The following is a 17,020-nucleotide window of genomic DNA, read 5'->3' on the forward strand; positions in this document are numbered from 1 at the left end:
AAAATTAGTATGCAGTTTCATTTTATTTTTAATTCAACCTAATGATTTAATGAGTTATAATGAAACACAAGATTCAAAGTAAAAATCTTTCGTGGAAATCTTACTAAAACATTGTGTACGCACAAAGCTGTGAATGTGCGTACGCAGAAAAAAAATCAGATGTATGAAACACTGCGTACGCCGAATCTCACGCATATTCTTTTGTACATCCGAATGAACGTGAAACTGAGCGCAACATGCACGAGCACAAAACCCCTCCCTGCCTCCTCCCCGTATGAATATGCTAATGACTATGCTAATGGAAAAACCCAACGAAAAAGCAATGGCAAAAGCAAGCAAAAAGAGAAACTTTGAACAGAATGTGAATTGGAGGTGCTGCTTTCGGAGGTAGACCGGAGAAAAGCGGTGTTATTTGCAAGTTTGTTCTCCGGAATTAACAACAAAAGAAAAAAATAGAGTGGGAGAGTTTAGCTGATGCGGTCAACACAGTTGGGTCTGAACATTGCACTGAGTGCATTAAAAAAATAAATAGTGTGGTTTATATCTGTAAAATGTTGCAGCAGTCTTAATAGTCTCAGTGGCGCGTTCGTAAGACGCATGTCAACATGTTTTGACACGTTCGAGCATGAACTCGGCTCGAATCCAGCGTCTGATGAACTCTTTGTTCTTTTTTTTCCCCGCTACATATCAGATTTTGCCAACTATTTATCACGAGAAAGACAAGTAGGAATCATCAATAAGTTTGTGCATCATATTTTATTTGCACATTTATTGAATGAAATGTTTCTGATTCACGAATGCAAATTCATCTTCAGATAGTGTCTTTATAGCAATGTGCGTGCAGTAGATCGCTCAGATTACATTGGGAAAACAGGCGACCGCTGCAAATTGTGCTTTAATGTTTAGCTGCTCAACTGTATGGTATGGAAACCTTTTTTACCTGCTAGATGAACCCGTCTCATACAGCTGCCATTGCAAGGCTCAGACACTTTGTAGAGAGGAATTTAACACAACTGCCTCTAGGAGTCGCCAATGGAAATAAAACAGACACGCACAAAAAATGTGCGTACGCCTGCCAAAAAGCTGCCGTGAAGCTGCGCACATTCCCACGTTCAGTTCATTGTTAGTAAATCCAAACGTGAGCGATTCTGAGCGTGAAACCTGGCGTACGCAAAGTTTTTGTGCGTACGCCGCGTTGATACATGAGGCCCCAGGTCACCAACGAAGACCATGTCGGTCGAAACGTTGTGATTTTGTAATTTTGACAATAAAAATTTTTTGAGAGCTAAAGTGGCAGTGTGCCGATTTACTTTGAATCTTTTGCTACTTATGTTTGTTTTTTGATCGTGCACCTGCCTTCAAGATTTTTCTAGATGTGCGCACATTTCTGTTTTTTTTTATAATGAAACACCCCATTTTGACATTTCAATTAATTTAAAACGTTAAAGTAGACACTGGACTTCAGTTTATTAATGCTTTCTATATGGGTGTGACGAGACTCTTACTTCACGAGATTGTGTTCACGAGAACGAAATTTTTATACTATTTTTAAGAAGTCTTCAATGAGGAAATATATAAATGGAATTTAGTCTTTTATTCAAGGCAAAAGCAGTTGTAGCAGCCTCTGCTTTTGGATGCGGCAACCCTTGAACTCCAGTAAAAAAAGGGGTTTCATCACACCCGCCTATGCAATGAGTGACGTGCAACACAGAGGCAGCCTGGGTTGCCAGGTGTGTGGAAAGCACTTGATGTGCGGTTCAAATCCAATCCTACCTCCAATCCCGCTAAATTCACTCTCACGCTTCAGCATAACATCACAATTCACGAGACAACTTTACACCTCGACAGGAAATCTTGTCGCAAGATCTCAAAGCCCGAGATCTTGTCACATCCCTACTTTTTACACTAAATGAATGACTTTTGCTGTTTGTTCTAACTACTTATTTAAAATGAGATGAAACAACTCAATTCTTGGGTTTTTTGGGGGGACAACTTAATTGTTTTATGTTCAATCCACTTAAATTTGTAAAAACAATTGCCTTTTTTACAGTGCATGCATGCTAAAATATTGCCTAGTTTTCTAAATTTTTAATTTTCAGTTTTTAAATCTGTGCTCATTAAGTGCATCTCATTTGTCGTCTACAGATTTACCTGCTATGGAAAGAGCCTGTCTTTCATCAGGTAAGACCTGACAGTAACTGTACTGCCAGATCTTAAACACTTCTATTTGTTTTATTCTATTTGCTCCATGCGCTCTCCTGCAGTCTGTTTATTGTGAGCTTCTGAAGCTTTAAGAGCATGACAGCAGGGCGTGGCTGTATTTATGTTTATGCTATTGAATGCTAAGAGCCTCAGTAAACATTCCACTGTGATATCTTTTGTTTAAACCAGGCATCATGACACTGAAAGAAATCACCATTTAAATAGTCGTATTGTTTATGTATTGTGATGTTAAATTCAGCGGTTAACAAATGTTTTATCATTGCCCCCTCAGGTCATGTATGCCGTGCTCGTGGCTTTCTTGGTGATTCGCTCTGTTTTCATAGTCACATGGTGAGTGAATTCATCAATGTCATTTCTAAGTCTGTAATCTCTGCATTTGCAATCGATTTCCAAATTAAATGCGATATTTAATAGGAAAAAAAATTAATTCAATTAAAATTTATCTTGTTAAAGCCAATTTTTTTTTCCATTCGTTTTTTAAAGTAACTACTCACACAGAAAATGTCTCTAAGCATTTGAGTAAGAGTTCTTTTCACATGATTTATTTTTTCTTTTTTACTTTTTTCCACCAGCACTGGCCCAAGAATTATTTTTCTCATTACTTAATTTTATATGGATTGAAAAAACGCAATCTGACTGCAATTCGTAACTTTTTGATCTATTGTCTAATTCGTATGATCTCATTTGTACATTTTATTGTGATTTGTTCATAAATGGTGGGGTTTAGTGGCATGCCTCTTTTTAAACATGGCACGTTTTTGTAAGAATAATTTTATGAATTTGCCACTTTTTTGACGATACATGAAACGAAGAAAACAAAAAAAAAACTACATTTTCTACATTTCTTAAGAATGGTCTTACAAATTAGCCACTTTTTATGACAATATGTAAAATTGTATAAAAATTCTACATTTTCCTAAGGAATCTTAAGAATGATCTAATGAAGTAGCCACTTTTTTGACAATACATAAAATATAGTATAAAAATTGTATGTTTTCGTAAGAAGGAATCTTAAAAATGGTCTTATGAATTAGCCACTTTTTGACAATACCTGAAATCGTATAAAATTTTTACATTTTTGTAAGAATTAATTTTACAAATGATCTTATGAATTACCCACTTTTTTGACAATACGTAAAATAGTATAAAAAATAAGTTGCTGATTTTCGTAAAAATCAATTTTATAAATGATCTTAAGAAGTAGCCACTTTTTTGACAATATGTAAAATCGTTAAAAAAAATTACATTTTTGTAAGAATTAATTTTACGAATGATCTCACGAATTAGCCACTTGTTTTGACAATATGCAAAACAGTATAAAAAATTAATTGCACATTTTTGTAAGAAGGAATCTTAAAATTGATCTTACGAATTAGCCACTTTTTAGACAATACATGTAGTATAAAAATTTTACATTTTCGTAAGAAGGAATCTTAAGAATAGACTTATGAATAAGCCACTTTGTTGACAATATGTTAAATAGTATACATTTTTTAAAATTCCATGTTTTTGTAAGAATAAATTTTATGAATGATCTAAGAAATTAGCCTAATTCATTTTTTGACAATACGTTAAATATTTTTTTCCTTCTGATATTGGGTTATAAGAAGGGCCAGACAGAATCTACCATTCTGCAAAAAAAATTAGCAAATTTATGAATAAAAAAACTTTCATTAACTTTTGTTTAATGTTTACACAGCAAATGAATTAGAACTAGTGTTCGGTAAAGACAGGAATAAAAAAAAAAAGTAAGTCTTTAATATAATGAATCTAATAAAAGACAGATAATATCACTTTTTTACAAACTGTATTGTACTGTATGTAAACCATATGAACATTTCCATATTATTTGATAATAAATATAAAAACTGAATTAAATTTATATTTACATAATGGGCTCAAAAATCTGTGGATTTCTGCATGTGCAGATTCTGTGTGAAGCCTAGTTATAAGCCAGGGCAAACCAATCAATTATGAGGAGAAACATTTGACAAAAATATAAGACTATGAACTTAATAAGCTTAAATGAATACTCAAGTATTTTGTGAGCGATTGGAGACTGAATTAATTTGTCATTGGCATTGCTTTTTGAGAGCGAGTAAGGCTAAAGGTATATTTTGCTCATTCACACTCACTGGTATAAGTTTTTTTGTACAGCACCATGGGTAAGTTTCTTTTGCTGCACAAATTGCATTAGTAAACAATACTGTTCTTCAAATATGGCGAGTTAATTAAAGCAGATATATTCAACAAATGCATATACAATCGATTAACATCCGAAGAGCTCACAGCAGCATCTATAAAACACTAGTAGTTACTGGAAGAAATCAATTTCACAACTGAAAATTTATGTTGTTTTTTGTTCAAAAGTCTATTGGTTTGATTAAGAAACTTGAGTGTTTTATATGAAAATGTAGCCAGGCTTGAATGGCAATTTATTCAATCTGGTCTGCACTGATGTGAATGTGTGTTATAAACACGTAAATATGCACTTTAGTATTTTGTTTGTGCTTCACAGGGTCTATCCGTGGCTCAGAGCCCTCGGCTTTACATCATTAAGCGTCTTCCTGCTGGGATTCGTATTATGGAACATCGATAATATGATGTGTGACTCTTTAAGGTAGATATACATTTCATTTGCATCACATTTGCTCAACTAAAATAACCATTAGCTTTCAATATTTAATAAAATTATACAAAAAATCAGATGTTATATATGATAATATCACTTAGACCCTGTTTCCTCCTGGTATTAAAGTGCTAGTTCACCCAAAAATCTAAAAAAGCTAATGATTAACTCACACTCAACGCATCCTATACGTATATGACTTTCTTCTTCGTCAAATACAATCCAGAGTTATGTAAAATAATAATAATTCCAGCTTTACAATGGCATCTGTTATTGTTTCTCTTTAACAGTCCAATTTAAGTCTTATAAAGCACATGTATCCATGCTAAAAATGGCCTCACATGGCTCCAAGAAGAGATTAAAGGCAAATGGATGTGTTTTGTTAGAAAATTATACATATTTAAACATTTTATAAACAGTTTTGTGTTACCTCTGCTATTTAGTTGTACGTGTGTTTACAAGAGGCTGTCCTACTGGTAGATAGATACATATCACAAATGCCGTTGAGGCGAAGACACATTTTACGCATTATCTTGTGTCCACTTGTGTTTCAAGACCCTTTCCTCTGGGGAAAGCAAGCAAGTTAGTGAATAGGACTGTACATGGCAACATATGAAAGGGTCATGAAGTAAGAAAGGAATTTCCCCTTATCTTTTAATACTATAAAACCTCATGTGCATTTAGGAACTCAAAGAACTATCACATTAATCTAAAAACAGCTTATAGTAAAGCCAGTCTGCCATAATGACAGGTTGTAGAATATGCCTCTTTATTCAGGGTTTTTGCACCATTTTAAAAGTACAATTGAATGTTTTTTAAGACCTCAACAAATATAATTTAACACCCAAACATTTCATAATTTCTCTGGAGTAGGCTACTCCATTTAATGTCCTTGTTAGATTTAAATGAATTGTGCCTCGTCACAGTATGGATAACCCCCAGTTCCTGCCTTTTGAGTGTCTGTTATAGCTGACTGTGAGGTGGCGTCTGAACTAGAGCTGTAATCAGGCCATAAAAGTTATGCCCGATTGATTGACAGCTTTTAAAAAGCCTGAACCCGTTTATACCCCAACATTATTCAAATGTGCACATGCACACAGCTCTCCTGTATTTTTTCATGAATAAGTCGTTTATATGTGTTAACATTACTTATTCATAACGTAGGCTATATACTACTTGGAAATTGGAACAAAATATAAAATAAGTCCTCTGTAACATCTTAACATCTCAGCGCTCTAAATAGGCCCAGGTACATACACTTAGCCTTTAAATTGGCCAACACACCAAAAAATAAGTCTTTCTTAACAAATTAAATTAAAATAAAAGATAAATGATGACTTGTATTTGGCAATAATGAAATTGAGGTAAAGGCTCTGTGGGATTTGTTTTGCCACTTCTCTTCACAATAAGGTGACGGTGAAGCTGAATATTAAAAGATTAATACCAACATAAGCCTGTATACTCTGTCTACATTATGATTTCATGTTTTAATTTTAATATTTAGTTATAATTTGAAAATTCTTCACTTATCAAGATTAGGCTACATGTTTTAATAAGCTTATTCAAGAGTTCACACTTAGCTGATGATTTATAAAAGCTTGTTTGGCATGCTGTCCCGGGAGAGAGCCCCGAGCTCAAGGACTCCTCGAGCCCGGGGCTTCCTCCCGTTTGGCAGAGCGAGGGGGGAGCCTGAGCTTGGTGGATCTCAGAACTCCCCTGCTGCGGTAGCTAAGGGAACACGAGGGGTTAGATAAATGCTTGATTGTTATGTATGTTGAATGTCTTTGGATGGTGGGAGGAAACCGGAAAACCCGGGAAAAACCCACGCGGACATGGGGAGAACATACAGACTCCTCATAGAAACACTCACCGGTCCTGTGGAACCAGGGCTGGCAGTGTTCTGGGTGTGGGGCTCGCAGTGCTAACCACTGGGCCGCCGTGCCACCCAATCAGAGGTAAAGGAGGAGAAAAGTGGAGGAGGAGGGTTTCTTCCAAACGAAGATAAAGTGAACTGAAAACTGTGGTTATTTATAGTAGCTTACAGCTCATATGATTGGAAGATATTGTTTAGCAAATGCGAGACCGGCCGTGATAAATCATAAGCACGTGATCCTCTCGAAATTAGTTTATGAATAAACTTCACTAAATCACGGTGACTGTCATTTGTCTCCTGTTTCACACATGCTAAAATGATCAACTATTAGATGTTTTACGGTGGACCACTGTGCTTCCCTATCATCATTAAGCACACCGGCTGAAAATTTATTATCTAACAGCCACTTTACGGTAAATTTAAGACAATTTAAGACCTTAATTTCCCGGATTTTAATTTAAGACATTTTAAGACTTTTTAAGGACCCACGGGAACCCTGTTATTTCAAAATTGTGAGGATAATCTCCACCTCCGAAGAATAAGATCAAGGCTTACTTCTACATCACTGCCTGTTTAGCGCTGGCCATTAACTCACATGTGTAAAGTAAAGATGTAGAGCATTCAGTTTTCCCCACTTACAAAGTCCGCCATGTAAATATTGAATGTGCCGATCACAACTTGCTCTTAAAGGGAATGAGACTCTGATTGGTTTAATGCAGGGGTCACCAATCTCGGTCTATGAGGGCCGGTATCCCTGCTGGGTTTAGCTCCAACTTGCCTCAACACACCTGCCTGGATGATTCAAGTATACCTAGTAAGACCTTGATTAGCTTGTTCAGGTGTGTTTGATTAGGGTTGGAGCTAAAATCTGCAGGACACCGGCCCTCCAGGAACAAGTTTGGTCACCAGTGGTTTAATGCATGCTACAACCAAAACACAACCAAAGCTCATTAAGAGAACAAGCACAAGCTATTTAGATGATGCGGCTGGTTCACAGACAGTTTTTTCCATCCTTAAAATAGCAAAAGTGAATTCTGATATATATCTTATGTCTACCTGCCCTATGCTCTTTAAGACCAAGCACGTAGGTTATTAAAATAAGAGATAAACGCTGCCCATAGTGTAGTAATTAAATGATAAAGACGGTGCGCAGAGCCAAGCTGCGAATTCCAAAACAGCCTGTCTGATCCCAGCACAATTAGTGGAAGCACTTTTTTTTCAATGAAGTTTCATGACCCCTTTAATACCAGGTGCGAACAAGGCCTTTGATTATTACTTATATCTGCTGTGTTCATTTTGAGTACCTCTGTGCAGAAAGCAGCTGAAGTAAATTATTATGTGTGTCTGTGATTCCCTCAGATCAGCAAGGCAGCAATTGCCCCCGGTGGTTGGGGCAGTTACACAGCTTCACGCCTGGTGGCACATCCTAACAGGCCTGGGCTCATATTTACACATACTCCTCAGGTAACTGTGAGATTTAGTCACTTGGATGATTAACCAAAGTAAATATCACTATTTATACAGTACTATGCAAAAGTCTTAGGTCCCCCAGTTACATTTGTTGTTTTGGTGAGAGATTATATACTACTTCTCATTCTCTTTATTAAAATACATCCAGAAGATACAGGTTCTAGTTGGACTTTTTGGGTCGAATTGTTTAAGAGATATGAAAGAAAGATAGAAGAATAAATACATAATACTGAATGCGTTTGTTTCTTGGTTTGATCTGCATTTCTGCCAGAGATGTTGTCAATATTGGCTAAATTGATGGGATTGCGAATGCTGAAATGTACAGACAGGTCTTGATTCGTCATGTAATTCCTGCTAGAAAGCACTTTATTTGTGTTAGTTAAATTTTTCAGCATGTTTATGATCCCAAACACACTGCTAATGTAATGAAATCATACTCGGAGAGAACAGCTAATAAAACAAAGACAGTCATGAAATTGCCTCCACAGAGTCCCGACCTGAATATTATATACAGTACAGTGTGTTTAGGCAATATTATAGGCAGTATGAGAGTCACCTTGAGATAAAAGGAAAGATAGAATAAACTAAATCTTAGGAAGAACTCCTAGAGATGCTGAAAGATATTAAATAGCACATAATTTCATAAAGTCTTAGGCTCGCAAAACTGGTGGTGGCCTAAGACTTTTACTGTATGTATAATGATTCATTTTTCCCCCATAGCCTCCAGATTCGGTCAACCTACCTTAAGCACAGACCAAAAGTGAAGTTTTTATGTGGCGTTTGGCCAATGCTGCATATCGAATCTCAGAAGGCGAGCTGAGGATGACTTGAGATGAGGAGAATGAACCAATCACAGACCTCTGACAGATGGAGGTCCAGCCAATGAGCTTCAGCGGCAGCAAGAAGTGATCCGTGGCTGTCGGTTTGGTTCCCCTGTTTCCCTCTCCAGGCTCCGTTTGCCAAGTGCATTATTGAGAAAGCTGCCAAAAGAAGGAAAGATTATGTTTCCCCACATGAAGAATACTATAGTATTTTATAGTAAATACTAGTGTTTTTGAACCATACTATAGTAAAGTGTATTATACTGTATATACAGTATTACAACATGTTGTTAATTAAATCCTACAGCATATTGTAGTATTAACTACAGTGAACTGACAAACTCTAATAATTATTCTGGTATACTTTAGTTTTTAAACTGTGGGGTGCTCCGGTATCCTTTCACAGTCCAAACACATACGGTATAGGTAAATTGGGTGAACAAAATTGGCCGTAGTGTATGAGTGTGTGTGTGAGAATGCAAGTGTATGGGTGTTTCCCAGTTCTGGGTTGCAGCTTGAAAAACATCTGCTGCGTAAAACATATGCTGGTGGTTCATTCCGCTGTGGAGACCCTGATAAATAAGGGACTTACGCCTGTTTCACACCGCAAGCGTCAGCGGCGCGTGAGCAGAGCGTGAGCAGCACGTATGTCGAGCAGAAGCAGCACGCAGGCGTTTGCCTTTCACACCAGCTGCGTCTGCAGCGCGCAGCTCTTCGGCAGCTGCTGCTGAGATCAACCTATCTCTGTCTATTCTATCTAGTTACCCCTCTATATACAAATACACTTTTTAAACTTTTCATCTGCACAAAGGCCCCTCCTATGCTGTTTCATTAACCTGCAAATGTTTATTTTACAAATTGTATAGATCAAATAGTACTGTATGCTTCTCAAGCTAACTTATATGAGAAGTGTCTACAGTCAGAAGACAGTCGCCTGTGATATCATGTCATTTGTTTTTTGATTATCAGGTTGCTGTAGACCTAGTTATAGTCATATTTATACAATATAGTTATAATGATATTTATACATGATCAAACTAGTGTTACTTTCTCCGCTTCAGTGATGTCCAGCGGCAGAATAACAGCTCGTTAATTCATGCTCGTGCAGATGATGAGACGGACAAAAGTAATTAATGCATGCCATTCTTTTACTTATTTTCGTGTTGTCAGATTCACAGTGCAAACAGCTCCCGGTAGGAATAACTCGAGTGAACATAAAACAAAGCCGATTAAAACTTTCTTGCTCTGCTCAGCTGCACAGAACACAGCGAGTTATCATCATCCAGCATGCGTGTCGAACTACACTACCCACAATACACTTCGCTATGGACTACAAATCCCGTAAATATTCTATTTCCCCTCTCCTAAAACACTAGTGTGCAACTTAAGCAAAACTGATAGTAAAATTGTTTTACATTCGGTTTTGTAGTTCGGGCCTAAATAAATGTTTGTTGCCGTTTTTAATCGTTTTAAGTTCATTTGAATGACTATATATAAACCATTTGACATTATTAACGCATTTATTGGGTAAAATTGCTACTTTTTACTGTCATTCAATGTGTTTTGGTCATTATCAATGCACTGTCACTTTAATTGAGCGTGAGCAGCGCGTCAAAAATAGACCCAGCGCCGAAACTATCGCTGCACTGCTGCTTCGGCGACGCTCACGCCTCGCACTGACGCGCTGCTGCTGCGTGCGGTATGAAAGCTCTCATCTGTTAACATGGACGCCGAAAACACACGCGCTGCTCACGCTCTGCTCACGCGCCGCTGACGCTTGCGGTGTGAAACAGGCGTAAGACATACCCGTCAACATTGGGATGTGAAAATAAGGGATCTGCCCACCATAACCCAACCCCATCTCAAACCCAGTTTAATAAATAAATATAAAAATATGTTCATCTGGAGCTGTTTAGCTGTTTATAAAAAGTTCAACGGTTAGTAATATGTTTTATTATTATTATTTACAAAAGAAAACTTAAATAGTATACATTATCAGCCGATAAATTAGCAAGCAGTTTAGCTTATTAAAATTAATAGCTATTGTATATAAATAACTTACACATTCCGATTAAAGAGCACCGAATGAATCTCATTTAATTCGATTTTTTTGTTTGATTACATTAACAGAGGTGTCACTTTAAAAATTAACACATCTAATGCTATTAAGAAAGCATTCGTTTGTAGAGCGGGGGGAGGGATGTTTGGGGGGGAGGTGGGGTTGATAGCGGTAGTGCGAACTGAAGAGACAGACCAAATGTGTCCATGATACACATTTTACATATTAATGTAGTTAATTACAGTAGGACAGATTAATGCTTGCTCAGCAAAATAAGCAAGTCAGTAATTCAATGACTCTCTCATTAGGCCACTTGTTAGTTTTGTGCCTGAATGGATCAGCTGTTTAGGACAAAATACCCACCAAGATTGACATCTTTAGATGGTATTATTATTAATTATGTGTATATTTCTGTTTAAACCATACCTGCCAACATTTGAAATCTGAAAATGGGGGAGGGGGGATGTATAAAATGGGAGATGAATCTGAAATACGGGAGACTGCCGGGAAAAACGGGAGTGTTGGCAGTTATGGTTCAAACATGCACCCAAAACCCAGACTGTCGCTCCACTTTACATTGGGTGTACAGAATCCGTTTCACAAACAACCTCTATTTATCACCATGGAGCGCTTCTGACAGTCACGCACCTCTACTTCACTGTATAGTGCATATAGGAGCGGCGATATCACCTGTATTTAACAGGAAAGGGAATCCCGCCATTTTTATAAATATTTCAAAGTGTTTTCATGCCTAAATAAAACAAAAACACAGAACAGACTCGCATTTAAAAACAAATGATATTCGCTGGTGGTTCGGCGGTATGATTTGCATATAGGGAGGATCGTCCCTTTATTGTTTATTGCCACCCTTTCATCGAAAGATTGAAAATATGGGAAAATACCTTTACGGGATGATTGCAGGATAGAACTGTAAAATACAGGAGAATAATGAGAAAAACGGGAGGGTTGACAGGTATAGACTAAGCCAAAGGAAAATGAATGTATGAATGAATGAAAAAAATCTGTAAAATTTAAGGTAAAAAAAAAACAACATTAGTTTTTACTATTAAAAACATGATAGCGGTGTAAAATATATTTATGGTAAATAACCGTATTTCATAAACCTACCACAACAAAGTAATTTAAGTAATTTACCATAGTATGGTTCAAAAACACTTTATCATTTATTATAAATGACTATAGTATTTTTCATATGGTGTTATTAGGTTAGATAAAAGGTTTGTAGTGGTCTTGTGATTTTGCACACAGTAAAATGTACATAAAAAAGAGAAAGAAGTGGCCAAAACTAGAGTTTGGTATTTCTAAATTTTTTGAGGGAAAATAATATAGCTTTGATGGATCATATCTAGTCAGTTTTACATATTCCTACCCAATCTCTTGGGAGAATTATTTTGCACGAGTCTGTACAATGTGAAATGTAAGAAAGGGAAACATAAACATAACAGAAGGAGCAGAACGTACAAAAATGTACCAGTGATACTGTGCAAATTCATGCGCATTATTCAGTAATTCGCTAAATCCTTCCATAAGATTGTGTCGCGTATTCATATTTCATACTTGAACTTAACATAACTAGACTTCAACAATGCAACATTTTATTTATCTCTACATTTCTAGAAATTATGAAGGTCAAATTAAAAAGCTAATAAATGAATGAGTGTTAATCAGTTTGGAGAGTAAGATCTTCATCCTGAAAATTGTATTGAGGCTGTATGAGATGAAAAACATGCATATTTTATTATAAAATCATCATTTGACTGTGCCATTCAAAGATACAGTTGCTTGTTAGGTAATTGTGTCCATGATACACATTTTACATATTAATATAGTTAATTACAGTAGGACTGATTAATGGTCACTCAGCAAAATAAGCAAGTCAGTAATTCACTGAGTCACTCATTAAGCCACTACTAATGCTGCGTTCACACCAGACGCGGAACGCGCGTCAAGCGCGAGTGATTTACATGTTAAGTCAATGCAAACGCGCAAATAGACATCCTGCGGTGCGAATAGCGCGAATGGCACGGGGCGAATTGAGCGTTTTGCGCGTTTCTCTTGAGTTCGAAAATCTGAACTTCAGCGGACATTCGCGCCGCGTTAACCAATCAGAAGCTTGCTCTTGTTGGGGCGTGATTGTGACGTAGAACCTGTTGATGGTCTCCCGGGGGAAATCCTCCAGGCGACACCGACAACAAGTCATCAAACTGGGCTGGGCTCAGTCAGAAGCACCGTTGAAAGCCTCTGTGATCCAGGTTCAGTTTCTGGAGGAATTTATGAGCTCATAGAACTGGATACACCTCTGAAAGCATGTAGTGGACTCAGACACGACCCTAAACGTATCGATGGTGTATTTCAGCATACATAAAGTACATAAACACTGTTATTGTATTAATAAAATCCATTTTAGCCATTTAGCTATGAAGCTAGAGTCACCGGGCAGACAGAAGCCCTGCCAATCACGCGAATCTGCGTCTGTTCTGAAGTGAATTTGACACGCGAATGAAGTGGGGTTTGACGCCCGTATGAATCGCGTAAACTCAAATGTTCACGCGGCTATTTATGCGCGAATATCGCGATTTATCCGCTAGTTCCGCGTCTGGTGTGAACACAGCATTAGTTTTGTGCCTGAATGGATCAGCTGTTTTGAAGGAATTCGTTCAATTAATGATTCAATGACTCACTTGTAAACACAGCAGATGAATCTGTAGTTGGGTATCCATCACCCTGTGTTAGGGGTCATTCACACAGAATGTGGCAACACACAACATTTGAGAATGGTTTAAAGAAAAGTGCCTTCTCTGCCATGTTAATGCCAAATAAAACAGCTGTCATGCTAACGTGCAACCTGCCACAGCCAAATCCCCCTGCAGCCCAAGACCGGTTACTCAATGAAGCTGAGCAGGGCTGCGTCTGGTCAGTTCCTGGATGGGAGACCACATGGGAAAACTAAGTTGCTGTTGAAAGTGGTGTTAATGAGGGCCGCAGGGGGCGCTCAACCTGTGGTCTGTGTGAGTCCTAATGCCCCAGTAAAGTGAAGGGGACACTATATTGTCAGTGTGTGCTGTCTTTTGGATGAGACATTAAACCAAGGTCTTTACCCTCTGTGATCATTAAAAATCCTATGGCACTTCTCATAAAGAGTAGGGGTGTAACCCTAGTGTCCTGGCCAAATACCCTGCATTGGCCCTTGCCCATCATTGCCTCCCAATCATCTCCATCCACTGAATTGGCTCTATCACTGTCTCTCCACTCCACCAATAGCTGGTGTGTGTTGAGCACACTGGCACCGTTGTCCTGTGGCTGCCGTTGCATCATCCAAGGGGATGAAGAGACCCCCTCATGATTTTGAAGCGCTTTGAGTGTATGGCCATACACTATACATGCGCTATATAAATACACATTAGATTACATTACTGCAAAAAAGCTTACAATGCCTCTGAATTCATTCTGATTGGTCCACTGAGTTGATACTAGTGATGGGTTGTTCATGAACGATTTGTTCATTTTGAACGAATCTTCAATGACTCAGGAACTACGAGTCCTCTCAGGGAATGATTCGTTCATCCGCGCATGCACACATTTGTGCAGGTGGTATCGTTCATTTCAAGTCTTTTGAGTCGTTCATCGCGGAAAGGCAGAAGCCAATCATATGAGTTTAGAGACGGAAAAAGAATTGATCCGTTCATCTCTCGAGTCCTCTATCGGGTCTGAGTCATTCGTTCCTTACGGGCCAATCATGTGCGTTTAGAGCCGGAAAAAGAATTGAACCGTTCATCTCTCGAGTCTTCTAACGGGTTTGAGTCATTCGTTCATCACGAGCCAATCATATGCGTTTAGAGCCGGAAAGAGAATTGAACCGCTCATCTCTCGAGTCCTCTAACGGGTTTGAGTCATTCGTTCATCAAGAGCCAATCATATGCATTTAGAGCCAGAAAAAGAATTGATCCGTTCATCTCTCGAGTCCTCTGGTTTGAGTCATTCTGTCACGTGATGAACGAACAATTCAAGAACCAGAAGACTTAAAAGGTGGACTAATTATCATGGCTCCTATCGGCTCAGACTGTGTACATTGGTTAAGATTATATGTGACTGTCAGTGTAACGTGAACGAACCACTGACATTTGAAGACAAGAAGAGGTGAGCTGAGCAAAGAGACTACAACTTAGGCTAGTTGTAGATGTGTTTGGAAGCAATTCGTAACATTTTAATAATATTTTGGTAAATTGAACCAAATGAACGAAATGACTCAAAAACATATTTGTTTATCTCGATGAACGAGACTCAAAGATTTGAGTCAGTAAAATGATCTGAACTTCCCATCACTAGTTGATACTGACATTGATAAGCAGCAACGAATGTAAATGTTTAAATACTTTTAACTTGACATGGTCTTCTAAAAAATAAAGCTCAAAGGGCTGGGCAATATATCATACAAATGTATCACAATATCATGTTTCATATCATTCGGTATCGATACTTATTGAATATTTTTAAACAATACTTCTAGGAATATTAGGATTTTTTGTTGTTTAACCACTTTAGTTTAATTTACCAACATTACTAGGGGAAATAGCTTTATGGTCAAAACCAAAAATTTTAAACAAAATTTTATTAAATAAACATAAGTGTTAAAGAGACTCCCAAACTTGATGAATAAAATGTTACAAAGTCTGTGCAATTGTAAGGGTAGATCAACATCTGTAAGGTGTCAATAACAATGATACAGTAAACCTCAAACTCTGTAAACAAAAGAAATTATAATGGAATCTGAGCTTTCAAGTAAAGGAACTAACCATCATCATTCAAATACATACTGCAACATTACAAATAGTGAAGTTAGATGACTACATTACCCATATGCTAAAAATTCTTTCAGATGCGGTGCTAGTGGCTGGGATGCACAAGAAAAGAAACCAAAAAGCCACTCTGGTGACATCCTTGCATCCTATTTTATTTACAATCTCCTCACTGCTGCTATACGGCACTCTCGTTTTCGCATGGGTTGTTATTCTGACTTGAAGTGACAAGAGCAAGCGCTGGGTTTCCTTCATCATTTTCTATAGCCTCTCTCGTAACAAGCCGACTATCAAGCGTTTCCTCAGAGGATGACAAACAGATAAACGAGAAAAGTAAAAAGCACTGCAGTGTTTGTGTGTGAGGTAATTAGTCTGCCGTTACTTAAATGTGTATATTTCATACAAAGTGTAAAGCAGATTGGTTCTACTTACATAATTGCGGTGCACTCACAGCATTTGGAAAAGTTCAGATGTTTTTTAACTGGGTGTACCTAGAAAAAGTGTGGTTCGTGCAAGTCGCACGCCTCCATTGGAAATGACAAACTCACACCCTGAGCTTATTGGCATTCCTAAGCAAACATATATTAATAAAACTATAGCCAAGTCATACCAAACTTTTTTTTTTTTTAGGTGTTCGGTCAATAAATATCGATATCAATTTTATCGCCTAGCCCTAGGAGCTCGTGCGCGGCTCTATAAAAGATCATAAGAGTCGTGATCGTAAGGGTCATGCACATCCATCAAAACATGTTTACATAAACTATGAAAACAGTGTAATATAATGAAAAAAAAAGCATTCTGTGTGAACGGCCCCTTAATGCGCATTTTGAAGCTAACGAGTTATGGAAACGGCAAATTTAGAAAGAAAATCTCTTAATTCGCTAAATTTTTTAAAGCTGACTTGAGGTGGTTTCCGACATGTGCGATAAAGGGTTAATGCGAATAATGAGACTCAGAAGTAGTGAATATTACACCCATGTGACTCCATTATGCTTGCCTTGTTTACTCTTGGTTACTAGGATACCAATACTGTAATGAGCTGCTCAAAAACTTGAAGTATTTTTGGCGGAGGCTTTGATTTCTTGTTTGGCAAACATTGAAATACATTCTCTCCATGTTAGAATGAAA

General features: G+C 37.6%; 1 protein-coding gene and 1 long non-coding RNA gene across 4 annotated transcripts in view; one reads left to right on the forward strand and one right to left on the reverse strand.

Moving 5' to 3' along the window:
- The window catches only part of acer3 (alkaline ceramidase 3), a 20,799-nt gene extending 8,407 nt beyond the window's left edge, over positions 1–12,392 (forward strand). For 2 of the 3 annotated variants that reach the window (XM_073914025.1, XM_073914026.1), the window contains exons 6-11: positions 2,146–2,181; positions 2,495–2,553; positions 4,742–4,843; positions 8,085–8,189; positions 8,916–9,608; positions 10,817–12,392. In XM_073914025.1, the coding sequence (XP_073770126.1) occupies positions 2,146–2,181; positions 2,495–2,553; positions 4,742–4,843; positions 8,085–8,189; positions 8,916–9,015 (402 nt within the window). In that variant the 3' untranslated portion in view covers positions 9,016–9,608; positions 10,817–12,392. 3 annotated transcript variants of the gene reach the window in all.
- A 739-nt stretch (positions 12,393–13,131) lies between these two features.
- LOC141376440 (uncharacterized) overlaps positions 13,132–17,020 on the reverse strand; it is a 5,085-nt gene continuing 1,196 nt past the window's right edge. The window contains exons 1-2 of the long non-coding RNA XR_012386509.1: positions 14,336–17,020; positions 13,132–14,282 (exon numbers count right to left, since the gene is read on the reverse strand). The exon at positions 14,336–17,020 is cut by the window's right edge and continues 1,196 nt beyond it. This is a non-coding gene — a long non-coding RNA (uncharacterized lncRNA). The remainder of the gene's footprint in view (positions 14,283–14,335) is intronic.

Source organism: Danio rerio, chromosome 10 (genome assembly GCF_049306965.1).
Source record: "Danio rerio strain Tuebingen ecotype United States chromosome 10, GRCz12tu, whole genome shotgun sequence".
NCBI classification, from domain to species: Eukaryota; Metazoa; Chordata; class Actinopteri; order Cypriniformes; family Danionidae; genus Danio; species Danio rerio.